The 24,896-nt window shown below is 42.1% G+C and overlaps 1 protein-coding gene across 24 annotated transcripts in view; it reads right to left on the bottom strand.

The window, feature by feature from the left end:
- Positions 1-24,896, bottom strand: part of CAST (calpastatin) — a 685,784-nt gene that overhangs the window by 193,858 nt on the left and 467,030 nt on the right. For all 24 annotated transcript variants that reach the window (XM_078675414.1, XM_078675406.1, XM_078675407.1 and 21 more), the window contains one exon: positions 4,347-4,448. In XM_078675414.1, coding sequence (XP_078531540.1) covers positions 4,347-4,448 — 102 coding nt within the window. The remainder of the gene's footprint in view (positions 1-4,346; positions 4,449-24,896) is intronic.

Raw genomic sequence — 24,896 nt, 5'->3', positions numbered from 1 at the left:
CCTTTTTCTTGGCACAGCTATGGGGTTCTTAAGATAACAAAATGAGAAATTGAAGAACAGTGGAAGTCAAAGCGCAATCTCATTGCTTGTTATATACACTGCTGTTTTATCCTATGCCATTGTTGTAAAGCGCTCTGATACCCATGGGTCTAGTTCGCGCTATAGAAAACTGTTTATAAATAAATAAATAAATAAATAAATCCCCCAATGCAACAAGCTAAATGAACACATGGGGCATGCTACAAATTGACACAACCAATCATATCTGCAAAAGCCAGAAAATACTAGTGCATGACTCCAAACAGGAGCGTAACTGTCATTAGATGCAGCCATTTGGTCCCTCTGACCAGCAGTTACTGTGATGGTCAGAGGGACCCCTTCCATCTCTACCTAAAAATCTACAGATTTTTACTAGGAGGCGATTCGCAAAGTTCTGCTAAGAACAACCTAGGCTGATAATTTGGCACAAATTCACCAGGTGGGGCACTATTCTTTCTTTGGCAGGTTTAAGAAGTCCCTGAAAACCTGGATTTTTTCAAAAGCATACTAAAAATGTCACGCTAAAACAATTTCTAAAGTGCATATACACCTGGTTTCATGGCGCTGAGGTAACTGGGTCATAGCTTGCTATATAAAACTTCATAAATAAATAAACAGGCAGTTACTCACATGCCATCCTAAGGAGCCAAGTCTTTAGGAGCTTTCTAAATGCAGTGCAGCAGGAAGTCAACCTGATTTTTGAGGGGAGAGCATTCCAAATGTAGGGAGCCAGTACTTCAATCCTGGAGCCACCAGTGGTCTTACTTTTACAGAAACGGATGGTGAGAAGATTGCCGTATGATCACCTCAGATTGCGCCTGGGAGTAGGTCTTTGAATACGGGCAGAAACAAATGCGGGGCTGCCTGCCTTGAAGATGGAACGCTCTTCTACAGGCAGACACAGCAAGTTTCTAAGTGAGGGGGTACTGTGACAGTTGCGAGGTTAATGAGCCAACAGTCTAGCAGCTTGGTTCTGCACCATTTCAAGTCTACAAATTAAGCAGTTAGGAAGACCCAAGTACAGCGAGTAGGCAAAGTACAGCCAAGTAAGGATAAGTGCAATGACTACTTGTGTGAGAGCCTCAAAGGAAAGAAATTTACTCATCTTTCGGATTTTCCCAAGTTAAAAAAAACACATGAGGAAGTCACAGCCCCAAGTTGAGGTTTCATGGTCAAATTATCATTGATCCGGACTCCAAGGCTCAGCACATATTTATTAGGCAAAGGGGTAGAGCCCATGGTTGCAGGCCAAAGTGAGGGCTTCCATAAGTCCAACTTATTTTTGATGATGACAATCTCAGTCTTATTGGAGTTGAGTTGATTGGCATTCATCCATTCATGAATAACATCATTGCGTGTTGAAAGGTAGTAACACATTTCGAGGTATAATCAATGGTGAAAATCAGTCTGATGGTCTGCATAGTTCTAAACCTTGGCCTTCTTTTGATTGGGGGAATAAACTAGTGGACAAATGTATAGGTTGGAAAGAAGCGGGAACAGGGACGAACCCTGTGGAACACCACAGGATAAATAGACCTTAGAATAGCAAAAAATGGATAGCCTGACCACTTGTGAGCTATCAGTCAGAAAAGACTCGACCTAGTCTTGTGCAGTGCCCCAAAGGACTGCGGCTTTGACAAAGTTGACCAAAATATCATGGTTGACTTTTTCAAAAGCCACCGAAAGATCATGGAGTACCAGAGCTTGAGTGAGGCCCTTATAAGCCGCTTGACGGAGATCATCCATCACTGAGAGAATGACTCGGTGGAATGGGCAGGCAGAAAGCCTGCATGATGAGGGTCAACAAAGTTTGTTGTCTCTACAATGGAGCCAATGCAATTGGCTAAATGGGCCTTGAGTGCCTTAGCTAAGTAGGAAAGTAAAGATATCGGGCAGTAGTTTTTCAGAACAGAAGGATCATCACTAACTTTTTTTAACAAAGGGATGACAGTTGCCTCCTTAAAAGAACTGGGCACCATGCCATGACTCAGAGTTGTTGAACAAGGCAAGGGCTGGGCTGGAAAAGCAGTAACAAACTGTATTTTGAACCTTGGGGGAGTGGGGGTGCAACGATCATCTGGAGAACCTGATTTTACCTTGATCAGGAGGTCCATGGGAGGTTCTTTACTGATCAAAGGCAGGACAGACATAGTAACCAAGTTGCAGTCTGAAGTCGAGGTGGTTGTTGCAGGAGAACCTGAAGCTATGCTTGCATTAATGTTTGCAATCTTATTGATAAAAAAGGAATTTTAAATCTCTCATAGTATCAGCATGGGCGTAACTGTTAGGATGACTCTCTCAGGGTTGGGCAGTTCATACACAATTTTGAAGATTTCCTTCGACTTATTGGTTGATTTGATAATTCTATATGAAAAGTAAGTAGATTAGGCTTGTCTGATAAGCTTTTTATATTAATTGAGACATGAAAGATAGACTGCCTTTTTATCAGTAGAATAGTCTTTTTGTCACACGAGTTCCGCACAGCATAATTTGGCTGACTTCAAATCCTCTGAAAACCATTTCGAAGCAGCATGAAGTCTAGGTGGTCTGGTTTTTCGGGGAGGGGCATAGAAGTCACTGGCTTTTGTCGGCCAGTTCAAAATACCCTCCCTCTAGTCTATGAAGACTATCCTTAATCTCCAGCAGAGAATTGGCTATAATAATTACAAAAGGAGTCAATATTAACATGTGCCCAATTTCTGGAGAAATTGTCGGTGCTGGGTTGAGGCCTTTCTGAGGAAACATCTGTGAGTGAAAATGTAAGTAAAAGTGATCTGACCAAACAAATTGCATAACCACACTAGAACTGACTGAAAAAACAGTAGTCCAGACTTGATCCAAAATATGAACATTATAGTGAGTAGGTGTAGTAACACTTTGGGTAAGATTTAAGCATATTAGCACAGTCAAGAGATTATGGACCTCTGGTCTCCTCGTTAGCCCAGTAGTTAAAATCACCAATGATTAAGATTGTAGCAAACTCAACTATAAGTAATGAAATCTGTTCCGCAAAGGTCTGAGGAAAGTAAGGCATGTGACCTGGGGGCCTATAAACTAGAATACAGATTAGAGGAGAAGTGAAGGAATCAAGTTTAATTAAAATGCTATCAGTCTTTGGAATATCCAGGGGTATAAGACTGGAAAAGTTTAGGTGCTTTTATATGATGGCTGCATAGCCACCTCCCATTTCGCCAGTGGGACAATTAGTAGAGACGATGTAGTAGTTTTCAGGGAGAGCCGTAAGAATGCCAGGGAATAATTCAGCTGTTAACCGAGTCTCAGTTAAAAATAAAAAAACAAGATTCTCCGAGGCTACAAGCTGATGGATTTCAGTTTGATGTTAAACCATGGACCTTGTGCTCAAATAACAGATTTGGAGGCGGTTGCAAGGGGGTGAGTGCCCTAGAGAGTCAATTGGAGAGGGTGTGCACACGTTGTCGCTTGGGCTGTGTGTGCTAGAAATATTAAATAGCCCTAGATCCACAAGAAGTTGGGTGGTTGTATGATCTGGTTGATAAGCTGTGGAGTATAGTTGTTTAAGCTCTTTAGTAGTGTAAGCGAGATGTTGGGCAGCATAACCTGCTCCGATGGATGCAAACAGGCTTGCCTTTGGATTTCTAAAATCATGTTAATATAATAATCAAGATTTAATTTAATTTTTGGGACGTCCACATTTATGGGTGTGTGTATGTGTAGGTTTTTAAATAACACAAAGCTATTTGACAGCAAATGACTGCTGTGAATAAAGATTATAAAAGCTTGGATTCTGTGCAATTTTCTTCCTAGGTTTTTGGTACGGGAAGCTGCTTATGTTTGCTCATTTTGCTCTGGGCACCCCATTTATTAATTCCGGATGTGCGTACTTCCTGAATCAATTCAGAATCCTTTTGTCCCATATGTCATTTTGAGATTCTAAGAACATGTAGATAAAGTGAACCCTCCAAGAAACAGCAAGGAGTCAGTGGGGGCATGCATTAAGTCAGGTAGTCTTCCAACCTAAAAGGTATCTCTCGATTAGATCTACTCTGACCTTCCGACACAACTGTGGAAGTGTTGTATACGATAATGTGACCATGGTGTAAAATCTAAAGACAGATCCAAGGAAATTAATTAGAACACAAAATTCTGTCAAAAATGTGAAAAAAATATGACTTTCAACAATTAAATACTATATTGCAATTGTGTAGATAACCAAGTGAATACGATCGTTAATAGCATTATTCACCGATTTAATGCATAATGTTCACACCAATGAGTTTTTTGAAACCTTAACCCAGATTTTATGTTGTGGATTTTTTGTTACTTACCTTCACTTTATCCACAGCAGGCTTTTTTTCTGTTGGTTTTGGATCACCTGCCCCTAAAGTCGCAGACAATGCATCTAGTGGGTCTGATGAGACCGGTGCTTTCTGTAAAAAGTCAAAACAAATAATGGTTACAAAAAGGCAGAATGAATATTACACTGTCTTCCACGTTTTCTGAAACTTTCAACCTTCACGGAAAAAGGCACTTTCATCTTATTTTTCTCTATTTCACATACTTACTTCATACTTATTCTGGTTTTCAGATCTCATAGCATACGTTAGTCTGTTTCCAATTTCGTTTCTATGGAGGCTGGAAAGCCACGCAAATCTGTCATGTCAGCTGTACATTTCATCCTCATTATTTTCCACAAACTAAAGAAATACAGTGTTCTAAAAATATCATCCTGAGCAAAACCTGAGGCACAAACAAAAAGTTGCTACTATTTGCTGCAGCACTGGGTGTTATGCGATGTTGACTGAGCTTGATATAGCGCAGGGAATCACCCTGCGGGGGTATCTCGGCACTAGAGCGCAAGGGGAAAATGGAGAGAGAAATTAGAATAGCCAGGTTTTTAGAAGATTTTAAAAGAGGACTAAGTAAGAACAGTCATGAATGTGATGGGAGAGTTTGTTGCAATGGTGGGGCCAAGGTAGGAGAAAGAATGTCTACAGTGTTTGACTGTGCAAATGCGGTGGGGGAAGAGCGGAGGCTGGTCTTTAGATCTCAAATTTCTTGTGGGACGATAATGGTGAAGTTTGTTCTGGAGATAAGAGGGCACTTTCCTGAAGAGAAACCATTCTGAACTTGGGGGAATTATTTATTCCTGAATTAGGAGAAGCTCCAACCACGCACAAACATATCTTTACGTGCACTACCTCTTTAAGAAGAGCAATTGCTCAGACTCTTGACATAATGTGTGCGCTCTAAGGGTTCATGAAAGACCTCCTCCAGTTTCTGCCAAGTTTTTCAAAGGCTCCTGTATAAGGATGGGGCCTAGACCGGTGGAACAAAGTTCAGGATAGACGATAAAATATGTAACCGGGATAGTCACTATAACATACGAAGAAGACTATATTAAGAGCGCAGTATAAGTGGAACTTACTGTGGCGTAGCTAGTTAATTCTTCTTTATACCAGGTCACATCACAATTAAACTATTTTGGCAGACAGTCTTTATCTTAAGAATATTTCGGTTGGACCTGGCCCTTTCTGCAGGGTTAGCCCCAAACTTTTGCCTTCCTCCTCCCTTTTTTCAGACCTTGTTTGTGGTGGCTTTAGGACTCTGGGCACTTTACCACTGCTAACCAGTGCTAAAGTGCATGTGCTCTCTCCCTAAAACATAGTAGGATTGGTTTACACCGGTTTGGCAAATTTGATTTACTAGTGAGTTCCTTGTAAAGGGGTATACCATATACCTAGGGCCTGTACATTAAATACTACTAGTGGACCTGTAGCACTGATTGTGCCACCTATAGTAGTAGCCTTTCAACCCTGTCTCAGCCCTACTGCTGCAGGGCCTATGTGTGTAGTTTGATGCCACTTAGATTTGGCATTTAAAACTTCCTGCCAAGCCTTAAGTTCCCCTTTTATTATGCATAGGTCACCCATCAGGTAGGCCCTTAGCAGCCCCATGGGCAGGGTGCAGTGTAAGTAAAAGGTAGGAGACGTACCTTTATGTTTTGCACATCCTGGTAGTGACAAATAGGCTATTTTGTTTTTCACTGCTGTGAGGCATACTTCAATCATAGGTTAGCACTGAGAATTCCCTTAGATAATTTAAAGTGATAATTCCTGATCAGAAAGGAGTAGAGTTGCCATGCATCGAATGGTCGTGATACATACTAATTACTGGTAAAGTTGGATTTCACATTACTATTTTGGAAATGCCACTTTTTTAAAAGTAGGTATTCTATGTGCTTATAAGGCTGTGTGCCTGTAAGCCTGTCTCCAATACATGTTTGGGTTCAGTGACAGCTAAACTTTGTGCATTACACAACAGAGGAAGGGCTGCGTGTGACAAGAGACACATCTGCATTCATCTACCTATTGATAGTCTTCCTGGGCAGGGAGAGGTGGTTCACACTTACATTTGAATGGATTGTGTCCTGCCTTCAGACAAATGGCTGATTTACCCCCTCCTTGTAGTCTGTAGTCAGATCTGGGATGAAATGGATCATTGTGCACTTCAGAGGACTCCTTTGAAGTGACCCCCTACATCAAAAGCACTTTTGGGTATAAGTATTGGGGCACTGACCCCCTCTAATCAGACACTGCGTGGGACTTGTAACCAGATGCCGCTGGCTCTACATCTGCACATTGCCAGGAGGACTGTTGTGCTGCCATGAGAGACTGCTATTTTATTAACTGCTTTGCTGTGTTGGCCTGTTCTCCAAGGGCTTGTTAGGTTGCCCCCTGTTCTTGTGGAATCTCAAGGCTTTTAAAGATTCATCCTGCCTGCGCCGCCATGAGCCCGGTAACAGCACTCTGATCACCACTCCTTGCGTCACCTCTCACATAGGACAGCATGTGTGGAGTGATTGGGTTTTCCGCCTAACAGCGTGTCTGTGGAATCGTGGTGTTTGCACTCAGATCTACGTGCGTTGGGTAACCTGACTTCACTAGCGCATGTTGAGCGCTTTGTGCTTTCCCCAACGCTGCACTCTCTGAGGATAGAGTCACTATAGTTCAAGTGGAAGCCCTGGCCTCGTGAAACTGGAAGGTTGCCCAGCAATGCGGGGAACTCCATCCACATAGGCGGGCCCGGCCACCAAAGTGAGATCGCTGTGCCGTTGCATCAACCTTGGCTACGTGAGCGGATTCCAAGCTGTGCGCTGGCATCACCAGCTTGCCTGTGCCCGAGGAAGAGTGACGCAGTCGTGAACAGCTCAGATCCCGACACTGCACCACCTTCTTATTTGTGACCTCCAGTGGCGCGGACTCTGGTCCCTATGGCTGTCACCCACACGACGTTCGAAGTCAGGTACTGTGAACCAGACCCAGGATGTCTTTTCAAGGTGAGCCGTGCACTTGCAGGTGGCTGGGATTCTCTTGGGTCCCCGGATCTGATGGACCCGGTGCACACTTTCCTATAGGTACCCGTGTACGTTCTTTGGAACACGATAATGCGGGGAAACAACCCCAACTTATCTCTATTGTGATTTGTGTTTTCGCACCAGTTCTAAATGTGGTCCATTGCGCTTAAGTGATGCTCAGCACAGTGTTTTACTTTGATACCTGTAACATGCATATCTCATGCCCTACTTATGCAATTCATGTCATTTTAGTCTTTTTGTGTAATGCCTAATAAAGCAATCAATTTTTATTACTCTGTGTGCAGTCTATTTGTGGTGTATTCATTGTGTTAGTTTGAGTGTAAGTTGCACAAATGCGTAATGCACTGCAGATAAGCATGTCTGCTCTGCGCCAAGCTACAATAGGGTGAGCACAGGTTATCTTTGGTGTGTATTTGACTTACCCTGACTAGAGTGGTGGGTTCTGCCTGGCTTGGGTGCATATCTTAGCCAACCAGAACCCCCATTTCTAACACTATCAATCTATTGTTCTGATCTATCTATTGTCTCTTTTAATCACAACTTACATTACCCAGTTAAAATAGTAGGATGGAGATAAATGTAACCTCCAAGACATAGAGATTATTCAAGCAACAATACAAATAATCTACTAAATGATACATGAGGTTACAGGTATTTGAGATGCTTCTCTTTGTGCCACATCAGGAGCACACCCACACTATTCACTGCTCATCATCTCCAAGTGACCAACTATCCTATTACACATACATCCCCCAGGCACCATAAATCACTCTGACTAAGCCACTACACAATTTTGTTCCTGACACAACAGCATTTCATGGAAGACACACAAACACCATCTTCTGGAACCATTTCAAGTTTTCTTCATTCAAGAAGGGGAACGGACTAGGAGTTTGTCTCCCTTGCTTGACTATGTGTGTTTTGATTATAGATGTATCAGATGCACTTGACATCACCAATCATGCCACAATAAATATCAGATTTGGGAATATGGTTATAAAATGTTTGAATTATCTTCAAACCACAGTTTGTCTACAGCAGTTTTAAGGATGATCTTACACAGAACATTTCAAAACTGCAGCCATACCCCTTTTTAGGTCGAAGCCTGCGTTGCAGCGCATGCACTGTCGCAGGCAAGAGTTCTTGTTAGCAAGAAAAGCATGAAACCACACCCCTTCTTCCATTGGCCAGCCTCGCCAAACGGAGGCCTGCCACTGGACAAAGCCCGTGTTCGGATGATTTGTCCGGCTGTGATCCCGCCTCTCGAGGACTGGGACGTGACTTACGGTGTCGCAAGCGTATTTTCTAAAATATCGCCATGGCAACCATGAGTCAGGTCACCAGTCCGGGAGGAGCGGGATTCATTATCGCGTTTCCGGCTATTTTTATTTATTTTTTTGCATTTTTGCAGTCATTCCTGCGCGTTCCTCGGCAGTGGAGGAGGTAGGGGAGAGGCGGTGCTGGTTTAATCAAGCATCATGATTCAACAATCGCTGGAATGAATTTGTTGGCCTGTATAAACGCTCTTCCTGAATGTCTCCTGGAAAGTCGACCACTCAACCAGTTCCTAACACATACCAACCACGAGCTTTGCTACACCTTACTTCGGTAATCAGTTTTGTTCTTTGCATGTCTATTCTTAGGCCGGATCAGCGTCGCTACAAGGTCGTGCCGGGCTGGTACTGCGGCAGGCAGCGCTCAGTACAGCGCCTCTATGGGCTTCTAGCCGCACTCGGGCATCCTAGGAGGGCAGAGGGGCGCTGTACCACTCAGAGGGGTTTCATAGCGCCTTCACAGAGGGCGCTTCCTACAGCCCGCTGCCGGGAGCCTTGGGGAAGCCTTGCTCTGGTGTCGTGAGCAGAGACCAGTTTAACACAGAACAAGACAACATATAATACTCATTTTGCATCGATCAAATTGATAATTCAGAGCGCTGTTTGCATTTGTGTTTTACAAAGTTCAACTCTCATCATTTTTCCGTGAACAATTTTGCCAATCTCTGCAATATATAAATATATTTTATTTTATTTCACTAAACATATATGTTCACGCATCGGATACTGTTTCATATCGTTCCATAATATGCGCGTAGTGTATTTAATAATATTAAGTTGGCTATTTTTATTTTCATGCAATTATATCCCGCATGTTGTTGTTGATCAGTTCCTTTTTAACTGTTTAGCTAGTTTGAATATAGAGACATAAACGTTTGTCTGCACTTTCAACTAATTTCTCTGAGCACCTATGTGTGCTCTTGTTTTCTTTCAGACGTCAATTGCTTTGTTGTATTCCAGATTATGAACTCAGAAGACGGCAGGCACAAGTCTGTGGTGGTGTTGTTATTTTTTTTTTATTGAGTCGTTGTGCACCTTTCCGCTTCCTTTCACTAGAGTGGCAACAGTTTCCATTGTCGCAGAGTGCATTCGGATTACAGGAAGCATTTCAACCCCCCTCCTACCACCATCCACCCCTCACTGTAAACTGAAGTGGCACCTAGAATTTACCGCGGCTACCAGGCAGAACAGACAGGGAGTGCTGGCATGTATCATTACATTCTCATGATGATATATTTACTGCTCTTGCTAGCCTGGCTTGCTTTATGGGGGGAGCAGCTTCTACGCTGGCACAAAGCGCCGAGAGACAGCAGTGCCTGGACAGGGGCCGTGTTAATGTTGGAATAGCCTTGATTTTCCTAAAAAGTAAGTAAGTAAGGAGTCTCCAGATCTCCATGAACTCAAGGGAATCTGCAAATAGATAAAACACATGCAGGAGCCAGGAGATTATGTTATGCAAAACTCATTCTCTCTGACTGCAAAGTGAACATCTCAGTTACATTTCCAGCCTCTTCAGTCACTGAGGTTATTTCCGAGGCAGGCATGTGTGCTAAAAAAAGCATGAATCCCCATCTCTTAGGTACAGACATTCAAACTTCACAGCCAATCTCCGAGGTCCAGGAAACCTTGGGCCTATACATTTCAACAAAAAATGACTATGCCCAGAAAGATTCACAGATAAATGTATGAATCAGTGAGAACGAATATGCATCTCACTGCTCAGTTTCAGAAATGTCAACTGGCAAGTTCCTTTCCATGCCTCCTGCTACCCACATATACACAGTACTGTCAAGTGAACAACCAATGAAATACATTGCTTTTGGAAGGAGCTGGGCTAGCCGCCATTCATACTGGACATGAAAATGGGCTGCAGGTCCAGTTCAAGTGCATGGTGTTTCCCTTTCATCACACTACCAAACAATACAAGTCCTTACGATAACTCCATGCCCCCACATACGACATTGTCCCCCTCCGAATCTTCTCACCAAGGAAACTAATGAATTCTGGGATCTGAATTTCTAATGTACTTCATTTGACCCAACTGGCCTGTACAACCCAAAGACTGGACAAGAGGCCCAACTCAACTCGGGCTATTCAGAATTCACAAGTACTGGGCCAACAACAAGAAAGCCAGGCGCGGCACATCATATAAATACTATTGCACACCACCAACTGAACTACGCTTCACCAAAGTCATATGTTTAACTGATTCTCTAACCCCGAGGATCATCTTACATTCACAGTTAATGGCAGGCAATTCTAGGACAACCAGGCAACTGAAAATGTAACGAGAACCGGCCAAAGTCAAGTGCATATTGCATATTTCTTGTTTGGCAGGCCACTCCGCAGTAACCAACGCATGAAATATCTGAGAATCCACCTTGATGGCCAACATCCCATACAAATCAGTGGGGTAACTCAGTCCGTCTCTAACGGACTGAGCCAATCAGAGGCAGCAGCTTGTCTGCAGCTTGTCTTCTAAGCTGGATACAGGAATGGGCACAGTGGACATCTGTTTGCTGCAGGTGAGTGCAGTTGTCACACCGCCGGTCTCTTCATCCATGTATGTATTTCCTCTTGCAAGCCACTGGTAGTGCTGCTGAAACAAGTGGGTGTGTGCAAACAGGTTGTTGACACACACCAGATACAACACGGCCGAGCAGGAGTAGAATGGAGGAGGAAAGAACAGTGCAGGGATGTGCGCAGTGGAGGAGGGTGGTCAAAATAGGGACAGTGAGAGTTAGGACTGACTCACTGACAATTCCCGGTTGGAGATACACAGTCAGAACCCATGTCGGGTGTATCCAATTTCAATCTCATAGGAAAGTGAGGGATCCCAGTCATGACAGACTGCCCACATACCCTTGGAAGGGCCAGTAGGCAGCATCACTAATCTGTTAGCGTTAAAACAGCATATACCTTACTACTGATCAGCTGTCACTAACCACCAGACATTGCGAGGTTAGTTCACTTTAGAAGACCTTGTCTGCCCTGCAGATGAGACTACTCTGCAGGACGGCATCCTTATCAAAAGGAGCTGCTTTCAGGGTACTTGTGATGTGGGTCCTCTCTGTGGGGAACATACCAGGTACACAAAAACCAATTAAATCGAACTATGTGTAGCACAAGGTCCCTGCACCAGGCTCGACAACCCTAGTCACTACATACTACAACATACTACATAACCAATCAATTAATTTGAGATAATTGTGCATGTCAACTGTATATCGTATTTTGCTTGCTTCATAAGGTATGGAGTATACCTTTTTGGAATTTTAGGGACTGGAGCAAGTTAATGTCAAGTAAGTAACATGACTTCCTATTGGTTACAGATTGCAAAGTGTACTTGTTCATAGGGAAGCACAAGCATAGATTCTTGTGCATCACTCAACTGATTTAAAAATGTTAACTCAAAGAACAACACACTGACTCTTACGCTGATGATGAACAGACACGTGGCCAGTCTTTAACTTAGATCAGGGAAGCACCACAAATCCAGTACTAACTTCGAAATATAGTACGTTTTAAGCATTTTCATAAAGAAGTTTTAATGTGGCCACATAAGCATCAATAACCCAAATAACAATAAATGCCCAGTGCCAATCTTGATGAATCTCCAACATACAGATATAAAAAACAAGGTCTAAATGCATTAACCAACATATATATTTAAAACATGCATTGGCAAAGCTGACTGGTCTGGCCTTGGCAAGCTGGTATGATGGTCATTATTTGTTTTAATCAAAAGTTTGTTCCACAAAAAGAAAAAGAAAAAATGAGAAAATATGCTGCCACCTAAATGTGGCTGCCATGTGCTAAAATTGTACATTTTAAATGTAAAAAATTTCACTGATGTGGCTGTTTTGCTAGTGATTTTTTAAATGAACAAGCCTTTAATTGTCCAATACATTTTATTATTATTTTTGAAGAAGGCAAAACATAAAATTTATTTATTTATTTTATTTTGAGATTTGTAAAGCGCCTGGTGACCCGAAGGCATCCCCGCGCTATAATACTGTAAAATCCGAGACGGGCGAGAATCAGGAACTATTTTGGGAAGAGGAGGGTTTTGAGTCTTAAATCACCATCTAAATAAATCTAAATAAATCACCATCTAACCAAAATGTTACAAAATGTCAGTTTATAACTACAATTTAATAAAAGAATACAGCAGATAAATCACCATTAAACAAAGCACCTTAAAGGTAGGCAAAATAAATAGTTGTTATCAAAGTTACTACAAATAAATAAAAATATAAAAACCACACTTTAAACCAGTTTTGTTACTGAAGAGAAAGAATTTTTAGGCAAAAGTGAACACTGTGCATAGGCTTTGTGCAGTCACTCATAATGAAGGGAGACAATTTGTAAAGTAGTCTGAGCCATTGCCCCATACTTTATTCTGTGGTAGGCAGACGCACAATGTGAATGACAATTAAGCAGACCAAAGGATGAAGCACACTGGTTAAGAGGCTCATTATGTGTATTATGTCAGATTCTTTTCTGAAAAAACAGAATTTTAGTGAGACAGCTAAAGCTATCTGAAAATCAGGACACTTTCAAATGCACATTTCCTTAAGTCAAACTAGGCCCTTAGCATATCAGTATACAAATATACAATTTTTTTGCATATGCAAAAACCCACGTTTTATGAGGAGCACATCTTGAGAAGTGAATTTATGACAATGTGATACCAAAAACTAGGATTGTAAAACCATAACGTTTTTTGCAATGCGAAGAATGGTATTTTTCTGTTGTAAATTTAAATAAATGTAGGTACACGTATTGGTTTTGTTTTTGAGGACGTGTGCAACACTTAGGGGGAGGTTTCTACCAGTACATTTACCACCCAGGCAGTCTCCCACAGGCACAACCTCAATAACCATGCATTGGTCCCCAACCCAGGTCACCCTGCAGCAATACATACGTCAAACCCTTCATGCAGGCCTCAGCAGGCGCCAGCACTACGGGCACACACAATTAGCCGCAACCCTCTGTACCAATGTTAAGTAAAAACAACATTTGCACTTTTTACATATACAACCGTTTTGGTCTCTTTCAAAAGCCCATCAGTATCAAAATAGTACACTATTGAGCTACCCCAGGTGAATTAAAAATTAATGGCGGTTTCTGTAAATTATTAATGGGCAACCAATCAAGAAACAATGCTTTGTTTGCTAAGGCATCTGCTTTAGAGGCCTGCGTTGCAGGTTTAAGATAACCATCCGTTCATGGTGCTTCGTTTCAACAATTGTGCCACAATGCATACAATTAAGCTTGGAGGCATGGCGCAAAAAAGGATTGGCACAGGTGTGCGAGAGTAAAGGTCCGTTTACCTCTTGTCACCAAGTTAAATATGACCTTTCTTGGTAGTTATCAGAAGTCGTTCCCATCCGATCTTTGGCTCGTTAGCCTATCTGAAATGACAGGTACCCACTGAGCGCAGTGTCCTCTGACCTGATATCATCTTTACAAAGAAAGCAGACCTTTACAGTTTGTGCAGGAATGGGCAGTCAGATTTTAAAAGCACGTCCCGAAAAAAGCTGCAGACATCTTTAGGGAGAGAATTTCAACCTCCTTATAGAGTGCTCCATGCCCACATACTGTGAGAATACCAGGGCACTAACTACAACTAGTTAGTTACTCGGGAGCTGGACTTTGCAGAGAATGATGCTCAACTAATGCAAAGAGGTTGCAGAGGACACAAACTAGCATAGATACTGTTTGGTATCTCATCCCGCGTGCATTGCTTTCAGGTACCCCTGTGTGCCACAATAACTAGTCTCTTGGTCGCAGAAGGTTGTGGAGTCGAACGTGGGCGTCTTTGAATCTCCATTCTCGCACTGACAGCATAATGTTTGCTTAATTTGCATTACACTTGATAAATGGTCCGCCTAAGGACGTGATCACAACACATTTTTGACTGGTGCTAATCCATGTCCTTTGTGGTACGTTAAGACAGTCTTTTTACCCCCGTATTCTGAAAGCAGGTTTTTGATGGTGATAAAATGTGAAAACAATGGTTGTGCTTATCTGTTGTTTGACATGTTCTTCCAGTGATGTCTTTTAGTGCTTTTGTGCTTGCTGTTGTGATGTATTATTATTCTATGATGTCTTTGGTTTTACTGGGGTTTTTGTGTTGCTTTCATGGTTTGTTTGTTTTATAGTGTGGTGCCTGCTATGTCTTACGAGCTTTGTTATTTTGTGTACGTTATTTTTGTGCTTGCTATTGTGATGTATTATTATTCTATGATGTCATTTGTTTTACTGGGGTTTTTGTGTTGCTTTCATGTTTTGTTTGTTTTGTTGTGTGGTGCCTGCTATGTCTTACGAGCTTTGTTATTTTGTGTACGTTATTTTTTTATATTCTATTTGTCATGTTCTATTTGTTTACCTTTGAAACCAGAACAAATTCTGCTATAGTTCTAGGTACAACAAGTAACACACACGCCTTTAGAATTCAGGATACAAGCAACTTGATACCACTGTCTAAGGTGGTAAAATAGCACTGTTCCACCTCTTCAACTATTTAAGTTACTTCCCATTCCCAAACTGCGGCACAGTCTGTTGTGTTTATGGGTTGCTTGTTCGTGGCTCGTGCAAGCTGTCAAGTCTGCATTCTAGGTTTAGAACACAAGCTCTACTTATTGGCAGTTGCTCTTATGAATCACGTCGAGCTGGAGGTGTTTCCTGTGGGTTGTGTATTCTTCCAATAAAGTACTTATTCTTCACTTACCTGCGTCCAGTACATAACAATTGTGGCGATGACCTTCTACACCACCCAGACGGACCTCGCGATTTGAGCATCGTCTCCTCATTACCTATGTGGCTGCGTCCCATTGTCTGCCGTACGTCAATCTACAGCTCCTCGCAGCTCTTCAGGAGATGCCCTTTGCTGTTTGCCCGGCCCTGTGACTCCTTTTCTGAGTTGTGGAATTTTGTCAATTTTTGGTCCTTCGACGACTACTGGCAGTTGGCACTTGATTGGCACATGTCTCCCACTACGCACCGTGTCACCAACTTGGGCTTGCTCAGTTTCCATTGACGTTGTGACTTATTCCATGCACGATTTACGCTACGTGACTCCATTTTCCTTTGGAGCCAGCTTTCTGGCGTATGCACGCTCTGTGACGCCATCTTACTCTATGTGACTTCATTTTCTTCAGGTGTTCGCTTTCTAGCGTATGCTACGTGACGCCATCTTGGAATTCGCCTTTTCGCCACGTAGATCTATTTCACACCGCTATGTCTTACCATTGCCTCCAGTTCCCTGGATTGATGTGTGCCGCTCTTCAACCACAAGCTTCAGCTTCCATTATTTCCTCATCCCTTAAGTACTTGTGGTAAGAGCCTACTTTTTGTTGATATGACCTTCATATTTCTTTGAGCATTCAGAGGGTGAAGAAGGGACACTGACAAGCTCATGACATTTCCACCAACTGTTACTCGCATCCAGCAATATTGTTTGCTGTCAGTCCCTCTATTTTGCTTTGCATTCTCTACTTGACATTATACTCTTCCTCATTCTTTTTTCGTATACCTGTTCAGCTGGTCTGCCTAATATGTGTGCACAAAACTTTTCATAAACCCGCACCAATTATTTTGGCCAGCTGGCTTAAGTACCATGCATGAAGTGGGTTGAATGTAAACCTTTTTATAAAAACTATATCGAGACAGTAGATGACCAAGGAAATCTGTCTCTGGAACAGAAAAAACAATTTATTTTACATTGCATAGGTCCGGAAGGTCTAAAATCATTTACTCAAATGTCTAAGGCTGTTGGCGGGGACGTGGACACTAATGTGTTTGATTGCGCTATAGCGGATTTTTTATATGACAAGTCTCTCCCAAGGTTTGTATTGTAAGATAAAAATTTTTTCACAGAAGACAATAGCATAATGAAAGTTTCAATGAATATGTGGCTGCGCTCAGAACCTTATCTTTAAACTGTCGATTTGGATCGTTACAAGAAGATCTCATCAGAGATCAAGTAGTTATGCACGTCAAGGATCCGTCTATTCAGGAGAGGTTATGGGTTAATGGGGACTCCAATTTACTACATATCCTGGCTTTAGTTAGAAAGGCAGAAATGTCCAGCAGAAGTGCCAAAGTCATGCAAGCGGAGTCAGAAACTAAACATAATGAATGCGGCAGCAAAGTTAATGCTGGCTGACGCTCAGCTATGAGTACAACCAAGTGGATAAAGGTAAAGAAAAATCTAGAGTCCACACTAAAAAAGTTAAAAAATGTTTTAGGTGTGATAGCCACTCACATCTTGCCAATAGTAAGTTCTGTGCTGCTTTGAAACAAAAATTTTCAGTTTGCGGCATGATGGGACATTTTGGAAAGGTATGCAGAAAGAAAATGAAACAAATTAAAATGTGTTGAAGCAGACCTTTCTTCCTCACTTTGCAATGAAAATTTGTCCTCAATATCAAGGATGGTGAAGGGGACAGTATTCTTAATGTAAACAATATTTCTGTAAAAAAACAAAAAACTCTTTGTGATATGACCATTGGTGGAGTGGATATACAAATGTATGCTGGTTCTGGTTCTTCCTATACCATCATCAATGAGAATGCTTGGCAATCCAAGTTGTAAGAGAAATTAGGATCTGCACTGGAAGAATCGGATATTTCTCCTGAATGGTATTCGGGGGAAGGATTGATTTATTGGGCTTTCGCTGTTTGGTTTTTTGATTCAAGACCCGTGAAAGTTTAGGCAAAATGTACATTTCTAAAAAGGGATCCTCAGTTTTAGGTTGGTTAGATCAGGGTGAACTTGGTATTTTACTTGACCCTATTTGCCCTGAGCCAGTTATGGTATTAGAAGAAGGTGAGGTTATTGGGAAGGATATGCTTAGCAAATTTCCCAGAGTTTTTAGTGACAAAATTAGAAAATGATCTGGTTTTGAACATAACATTGTTCTTAAACAAGACGCTTGTCCTAAAAATTTTAAAGCTAGAAACAAACCCATTACGGTTAGAAAGGAGGTAGAAAAAACTGGATCTTTTGGTTGCTGAGGATATTATAGAAAATATTGAATCCTTTGAATGGGTTTCTCCTGTCATTATTGCCAGATGTTCTAATGTGAATATTCGTTTATGCATAGATTTAAGATATTTGAATACAATATACTCATTGATCATTTTCCTTTACCGCGCATTTCAGAAAAGCTGGCTTCTGTGAAGGGGGCCAAATATTTTTTAACATTAGACCTATCTGTGGCGTACCACCAAATTGTTCTTCATGAAGACAGTAATAAAAACACTGCATTCATCACTCCCGTTGGTTCCTACCAATACAAAAGAATGCCTTTTGGACTGGCATCAGCTGTGGCTGTCTTTCAAGGATTAATGCACTCATTATTTGGCCAACTCAATAATGTCCAAAGCTTTCAGGATGGCATTCTTTTGTATGGGAAGGATAAAGAAGAACATTACCTGATTTTTGGAAAAGTGTTAGAAATTCTGGATGTGAGGGGTCTTACTGTGAAATTTTCAAAGTGCAAATTTGCAAAAAAATCTGTAACTTATTTAGGTCACGTATTATGCATGGATGGTGTGAAACCTAAACCAGAACTAGTTGAGGCAATACTTTTTCTCCTGCACCCAAAACTAAAAATGATGTATGATCATTTCTTGGGCTCACAGAATTTTACGCCAAGTACATAAAGAATTTCTCTTTTAGAGTGTTTCAAATTTGGCAACCTTTGAAGAATACATCCAAATTCAACTGGTGTAGCGAATGTGAAAGAGAATTCAAGGATGTTCAGTATGCCATTACTGAAGCTACAACCTTGTCTGGTTTTGATCCCAATCTTCATAGCGTGATCACCACAGATGCCAGTTCTAAAGGTTTAGGAGCTGTTCTATCCCAGAAGCAAGAGGGTGGTGGGGAGGCCATCATTGCTTTTGCTTCCAGACTGCTTACTACTGCTGAGGAAGAATTCTCAGTAATAGAAAGGGAAACATTATTTGGGGTAAATAGTGTGATCTTAGAAGGGATCACAAACCCTTAGTTAATCTCCTCACCACTGATAGTATGTTATTTGGAGTAAATAGTGTGATCTTAGAAGGGATCACAAACCCTTAGTTAATCTCCTCACCACTGATAGTATGATTAAATCTTTGGCACACATTGCAAGAATGTCTGAGATTTCAAGATTTTATTTATAAAATCTTTTATGTTCCGGGTAAAGATAAAGTCCCTGCAGCTTTTCTATCAAGAATGCCTTTAAAGACCAAAGAGAATAAGGGTAATGTTTGGGATGATTTTCACATTGCTTTGGTGCATGAGGGAATTCCTTTCATTGATAAACAGGTTTGGTTAAAGGCATAAACCATCGATGTGACTGAACAAAAAAATCCTGTCATTTATCAAAAATGGATTGCACATTAAAAGTTTTTTAAGTCCTGATTTAAGGTATTTTTGGGAGGTACGTAATGAGTTATCTTCGGCCAATGGCATTTTATGGAGAGGTGATAAAGCTATTTCTCCTTTCGAGTTAAGAAATTCTATTATCAAATTTTGTCATGATAGCCATGGTGGCATCATTAGGTTAAGCAATCAGGTAAAAATGGTTTTTGGTGGCAATGCAGATATATCTCTCAAAACCTTGAGACCCAACATGAGTATTCCGTGTATTCCCAATGAGCCATGGGAAACCAATACTGTAGACATCATGGGTCCTGTAGGTAATGAAGCCAAGTATGTGTTTTCAGGATGGCCTATTGTCAAGATTGTGGACAATGTGGATACAGATGCTGTATTTTCTTTAGACACTATTTTCACAGAAGAAGGGATTCCCACTCAAATCATCACGGACAACAGCGTACAGTTTTTATCCCTTCATGCGAAAAGCTACTTCAATCAATTAGGTCTAAAACAGGGCACAACATCTTTATACTCCTAGCGGGAACAGCATGATTGAGAGCTTGAATAGGGTACTCAAGGTTGCTGTTCAATCTGCCGGTATGAAAGACGATGTCTGGGAATTGCGTGTTCATAAAACTGTGTGGATGTATCGCACTACTATTAATGATATGACTGGATGCACTCCTTTTGAAATTATGAGGGGTAGAGTTGCTAGGACTAAAATAAATCCTGCATGGTTGGTGGAGAGTTCTTCTTCCAACATAGATCTGGATCATGTGAGACGCAAGATCAGGGACACTCATGAGAGGTATAAATCTATGTATGATTGTACGAGGGGCACCAATGGCATGCTTGTCAAGGTCAAAAAACCATGGAGAGTTAAAAAAGGTGCTAGCCAGTTCTCAGGACCTTTTGAAGTAATGGATGTTTAAAAAACATGCTGCCAAATTATGTGATGGTAAGGTTTGGATCCTTAAACGTGTTGCTATCGTCAGGGGAGATAAAAGTGTTTATGTTAAGATTTCCCCTTGTGTTAAGAATGACATTTGGGATGACACAGATTCTCTTTATGAGGATGAGGAGGTAAGGACACCGCTGTCAATTCTGCTTTTGTTGAGCCTGTGGTCACCAACAACTGCTCAATTGAGGAGGTCAGAAATGGCTTAAATGGGATGGGCAGAAGAATCAGGAAGAAACCTGCTTGCTTGTCGGATTACACACTAAGCTTTTCTTCCTAAAGTTACGCGTCTTATATTTTTTAGGGTTTATTTGTATAATATTGTTCTTTCTCTTACATTTGCTTGTTTTCTGCAAAACAAATAAGGAAGGGAAGATGTGTTGTGTTGCTTATCCGTGGCTTGTGCAAGCTGTCAAGTCTGTATTCTGCATTCTAGGTTTAGAATGCAAGCTCTGCTTCTTGGCAGCTGCTCTTATGAATCACGTCGAGCTGGAGGGGTTTCCTGTGGGTGGTGTATTCTTGCAATAAAATACCTACTCTTCACTTACCTGCATCCAGAGTACTTTAAAGACTCTGTCTGAACTTTGCACTTCCAATGCCTAATTGTGTGATATGGCCCTAGGTGTTTTTATCTAGAACCTCATTAGAACTTTCATGTACTGGGCGAAAGACTCAGCACTGCACAACACAGCCTTGGCTATGAGCTCTAAGGGCAGCTAATGTCACAGCAGAGTATTTAGGTGAAATAATGGGTTTAGTGCGTTATATTGAACAAGCCTCAACACCAGGCACCAGCTCATGCCTAGCTGATTGCCTTGCTTCAAGTGTACGCAAGAAACTGTAAATAAATTAAGGATATCAAGTAAAAAGGCTAAAATCTGTCACCTTCACAATGTTTACAGAGACAATAAAGCATGGCATGATAACTGCATTAGAGTACTGAACTCGTTGAAAAAGGAGCTATGCTAGGAATCTATATTGTACTAATTGCACTTCCAAAAAGAGTGGCTTGATTATCTCCAGATTTATTTTACACAATGGGTAGTCTCCACTACCCTTAAAAATAATCTTTGAAAAGCAAATCATACCTCATATGGTTCGGATATTATACACATACAAAAGAAGTGCAGTGCCTGAAAGGAATACACCTAGAAGCTAAGGAACTATTCTCAACACATACTGCGTCACAATCCTTTATTTTACAAAATGGCATCTGTTGTGGCACATAATTTTTTTATTAGAACTTGGCATAAACAAATAGCACTTCATACCTCCTACCCTTTATATTGTGTAACTGCAATTTAGCCTATTTCTTGTGAGTCCTACTCCTTTCCTGTCTTCGTGGTCATCCACACTCATCTTCAGGACTCAGCACCATCTGTAGTCAAACTGAGCTTTTGTGAGCATTTGTTTATCAATCTGCACAAGCCAGTGCTCTTCAGCAAGTCAATGTAGTGTGTTAGGATTGAGCATGACTTTCAAGTCACAAATATGCTACTGTGATGCTGTATGTCTCCTAGGTAATTTGACTATTATGATGTTTGCTCTACTCTGGCAGCAACAAAGCTGGGAGGAGGGCAGTCAGGAGGAATATGTTGCTGTATTGCAGTCTCAGCCCTTTCACCCCCTCCCTTTCCAACATCAACTTCAGAGATACCTTAACATGGCCATCTTTGAGAGAATGATGCTTTTTTTCTAATCTTTAGTTTAAAAGTTCATGGATTTGTACGGACTAGAGAGATGTGATGTGCAGTCTTTAAGGCTCCTCAACTTCCGTTTGCTTATTAATCTCTCCGATTCCTGTTCAGTGTACTGTCAGTTGTAACTTCATTAGCCTTTACACGAGGTATTGTTACAACAAGATAAGTAAAGCAAGAAGGGAGAGTTTGCAATGAATATTTCTAGCTTTATAGATTTAAATTCCAAAAGTTAATTTAATTATCCATTTTAGTTTATTATTTATATTACAATATTAACATATTTAATTTACTTCCACTTTAATGTTTATGCTAAAGTCGTTTTTTCACATAACACACTGTAATTTTAATTTAATGTTCACTGCACCCTAAAAACTCCTTACTAATCCCTTAATGATACCCTTCCCTGAACACTACAAACTTCATACTGCCCCTTAACCTTATCCTACCCTTAAACAGAATACTAACCATTTACATTACCCTTCCCTGAATCCTAAAACCCTTACTACACCTTAATGCTACCCAACGCAGTGGCTGGAAGAAATAGATTTAATATCCCCGTACCAAGTGGTTTTCAGGAGAGGTCAGAGTACAGTAGATCAAGTTTGTTTTCAGACTAAATCTCATCTGTTCTAAACGCACATTGCTTACAAAGTGGTCACTTTATCTGGATTTGATCGATCTACAAACCGCCTTTGACAGCGTTGATTGCGCCACGTGATGGCAAACCTTAATAAAGCAGGAAATCCCAGAACAGCTATTAAATCTAATAATTGCACTACATTCCGGTAACACCACCCAAGTGAAGTAAAGTACCAGGGGCGGATATAGAGCAGAGATCCCAATAGAGCAAGGCGTCAATCAAGGCTGCGTCCTAGCGCCAACTCTTTGTAATAGTTACCTTAATGCGGTTATAAAATCATTAACTAACCTTAATCTAGAAGTGCCCAAAATGAGCAAGGAGTCAATCTCAATTATACTCTTAGCAGACGAAGTGCTAACGGCCAAAGCAGAACTATCAATGCACCACTTATTTGCAGATTTTGGGTTGTTCTGCATTACCAGAAGGTTAACCGTCAATGTTGAGAAAACAAAATACATGATTCTCAATCAGAAATCTAACTTGAGAGCGACTTTAGGCTCTATAACAAGCCTCTGAAACATGTTTCCACCTGTGACTAACTTGGGAATCTGTCCGGATGACAACCTCTTGTGGGCCCCGAAACTATTCATGAGCAACACTCTGGCCCAGAAAGCGGGAGTGGTGCGGAGATTTGCTAAATTATGCAGAAACTGCTGAGTAGGCTCTGCTGTGCAAGCAGACGAAATGAAAGCGAGAGCGGTAAATACATATGGCGCAGAAATCTGGGGGCATAGGAAAACTCCATTGATTCAAATTACTGAAAACAACTTTCTACAACGCTAACTGCATCTGTGCCACAGAACACCGATGGACGATTTGAGAGCATATCTTGATATCGATAAGAAATCTAGGATCACATTGCATTGGCACCATTAAAGTACTGGATTTATATTTGGTCCAAAGATCAGCTCACCTCAAATAAGATCCAAACCCTTGTATATTAGGACAAACCGATATTATCACAAAATATCATGGTTCTCCCATATATCAACTGTCCTTCACTACATTGGCCTAGAAGATCCCTTGCTTCATCTGGGAACCATCACAAGAGCTAGCAATGATCTGGTTATAAAGTCATACTGGAAACACATCAATCAAGCAAAGCCAAGCCAAGCAGGTCCTCTGATAAAACACTCTGTCATTCAAACAAGAATGTGGCTTTGAAACTTTCTCGACCTTTAGGCTGACCGAGGGAGGAGCTACGTGCCGTAGCTGTGAACCGCTCTGACACTCTGACGCTCCGAGCGCTGAGCGCTGAGCCGAGTCGAGCCTGGCCGCGCTTCTGCGTTGACTGTCGGATACCGCAGATACCGAATTCCGGTCTGCCGCAAGGCAGCAACGCCGCTGCTGTTGGCGGCCGCCCTTCCCTTCCCTGACGGCTTCCGACTTCCCTGGCGGCCGCTGCACCTACGCCCGATCACCGCCGCATTCTGCCCGCACCGCCCTGTGCTGCCTTGTTGTTTGCGGTCGACGGCTGGCTGGCTGGCGGCTTGGAGGCGCTGGCAGTTCTTCCGTGTGCAGCAGGAGCGGACAGGCTGGGAGGTAAGCCGTTGCGCTTTGTCTGTTTGGTGCGGCGTATTGCGGTGGTGGCAGGGGGAAGGTCGTCCTGTAAGGGAAGAGGAAAAAGGGAAGTGAAGAAGGGAAAGAAGGGAAAAGGAGCTACAGCCACCCAACAGCTCGCCTACTGGGGCAAGGAGCTTCTCAGCAAAAAAGACTTACCATTTATCACCTAAAAAATAGAAAAACTCGCCTGGAACACCTTTATTTCTTTACCTTCCCCTCTGTTGAAAATACCCGGTCAGTTGCTGTGCACATTGTGGGAATTGAGCCCGTTGCTGGAGCTGGGCAGGGCAAGGCAGGGGCTACCAGGAGCTGTGCTGGTCGCTGGGATAAGTTTCCTGCCTGGTCTTCCTTGGTCTCCTGCCCAAGCGCCCTGTGTCCAGAGCCCTCACCTAAGCTCACCTAAACCACAATCAAGGCAAGAAGCAACTCAGGGCAGCCCGGCGTGACAGAGTATCTGCGAGCGCGGCTGCCATTAGAGGCAGCTGCGAAGTAAGAGCCGGGGGTGGTGGTCTAGGCTGGTCCGACTAGGTCCGACTTCGCCAGTGGCCCCCCCTGTGTGCCCCGTTCGCTCACGCTACATCTCCAGTGGGCTTCCAACAGAAGGCCACGGACGCAGGGGGAATTACCAGACCCATTATTGCATTAAGGGCACTAAGAAACTCCCCCCTCAATTTGCGCCTTTATTACAATGCGCACCAGGAGCAGACTCCAATCGCATCCCATACACCGCCCACATAAATCCGCCAAACGCCAGAAATCGAAGTTGTTGTATCCACTGGAGGAAAGCCGTGGCCACCAATCTCCTTTCCGTCCACTGCGGCTAGAATGAACGGAAGAGGCCGGCGAGAAGCTCCAAAAGGCCCCAATGGAGGCTTCGAAGGGCGTAAAAACACCAATCAATCATCCAACACAACTCGCTAGTCCTTCA

The sequence above is a fragment of the Lissotriton helveticus genome, chromosome 2_1, assembly GCF_964261635.1.
Source record: "Lissotriton helveticus chromosome 2_1, aLisHel1.1, whole genome shotgun sequence".
Classification (NCBI taxonomy): Eukaryota; Metazoa; Chordata; class Amphibia; order Caudata; family Salamandridae; genus Lissotriton; species Lissotriton helveticus.
Note: the sequence above shows the minus strand (reverse complement) of the source record. Positions and strands in the feature narration are given on the sequence as shown.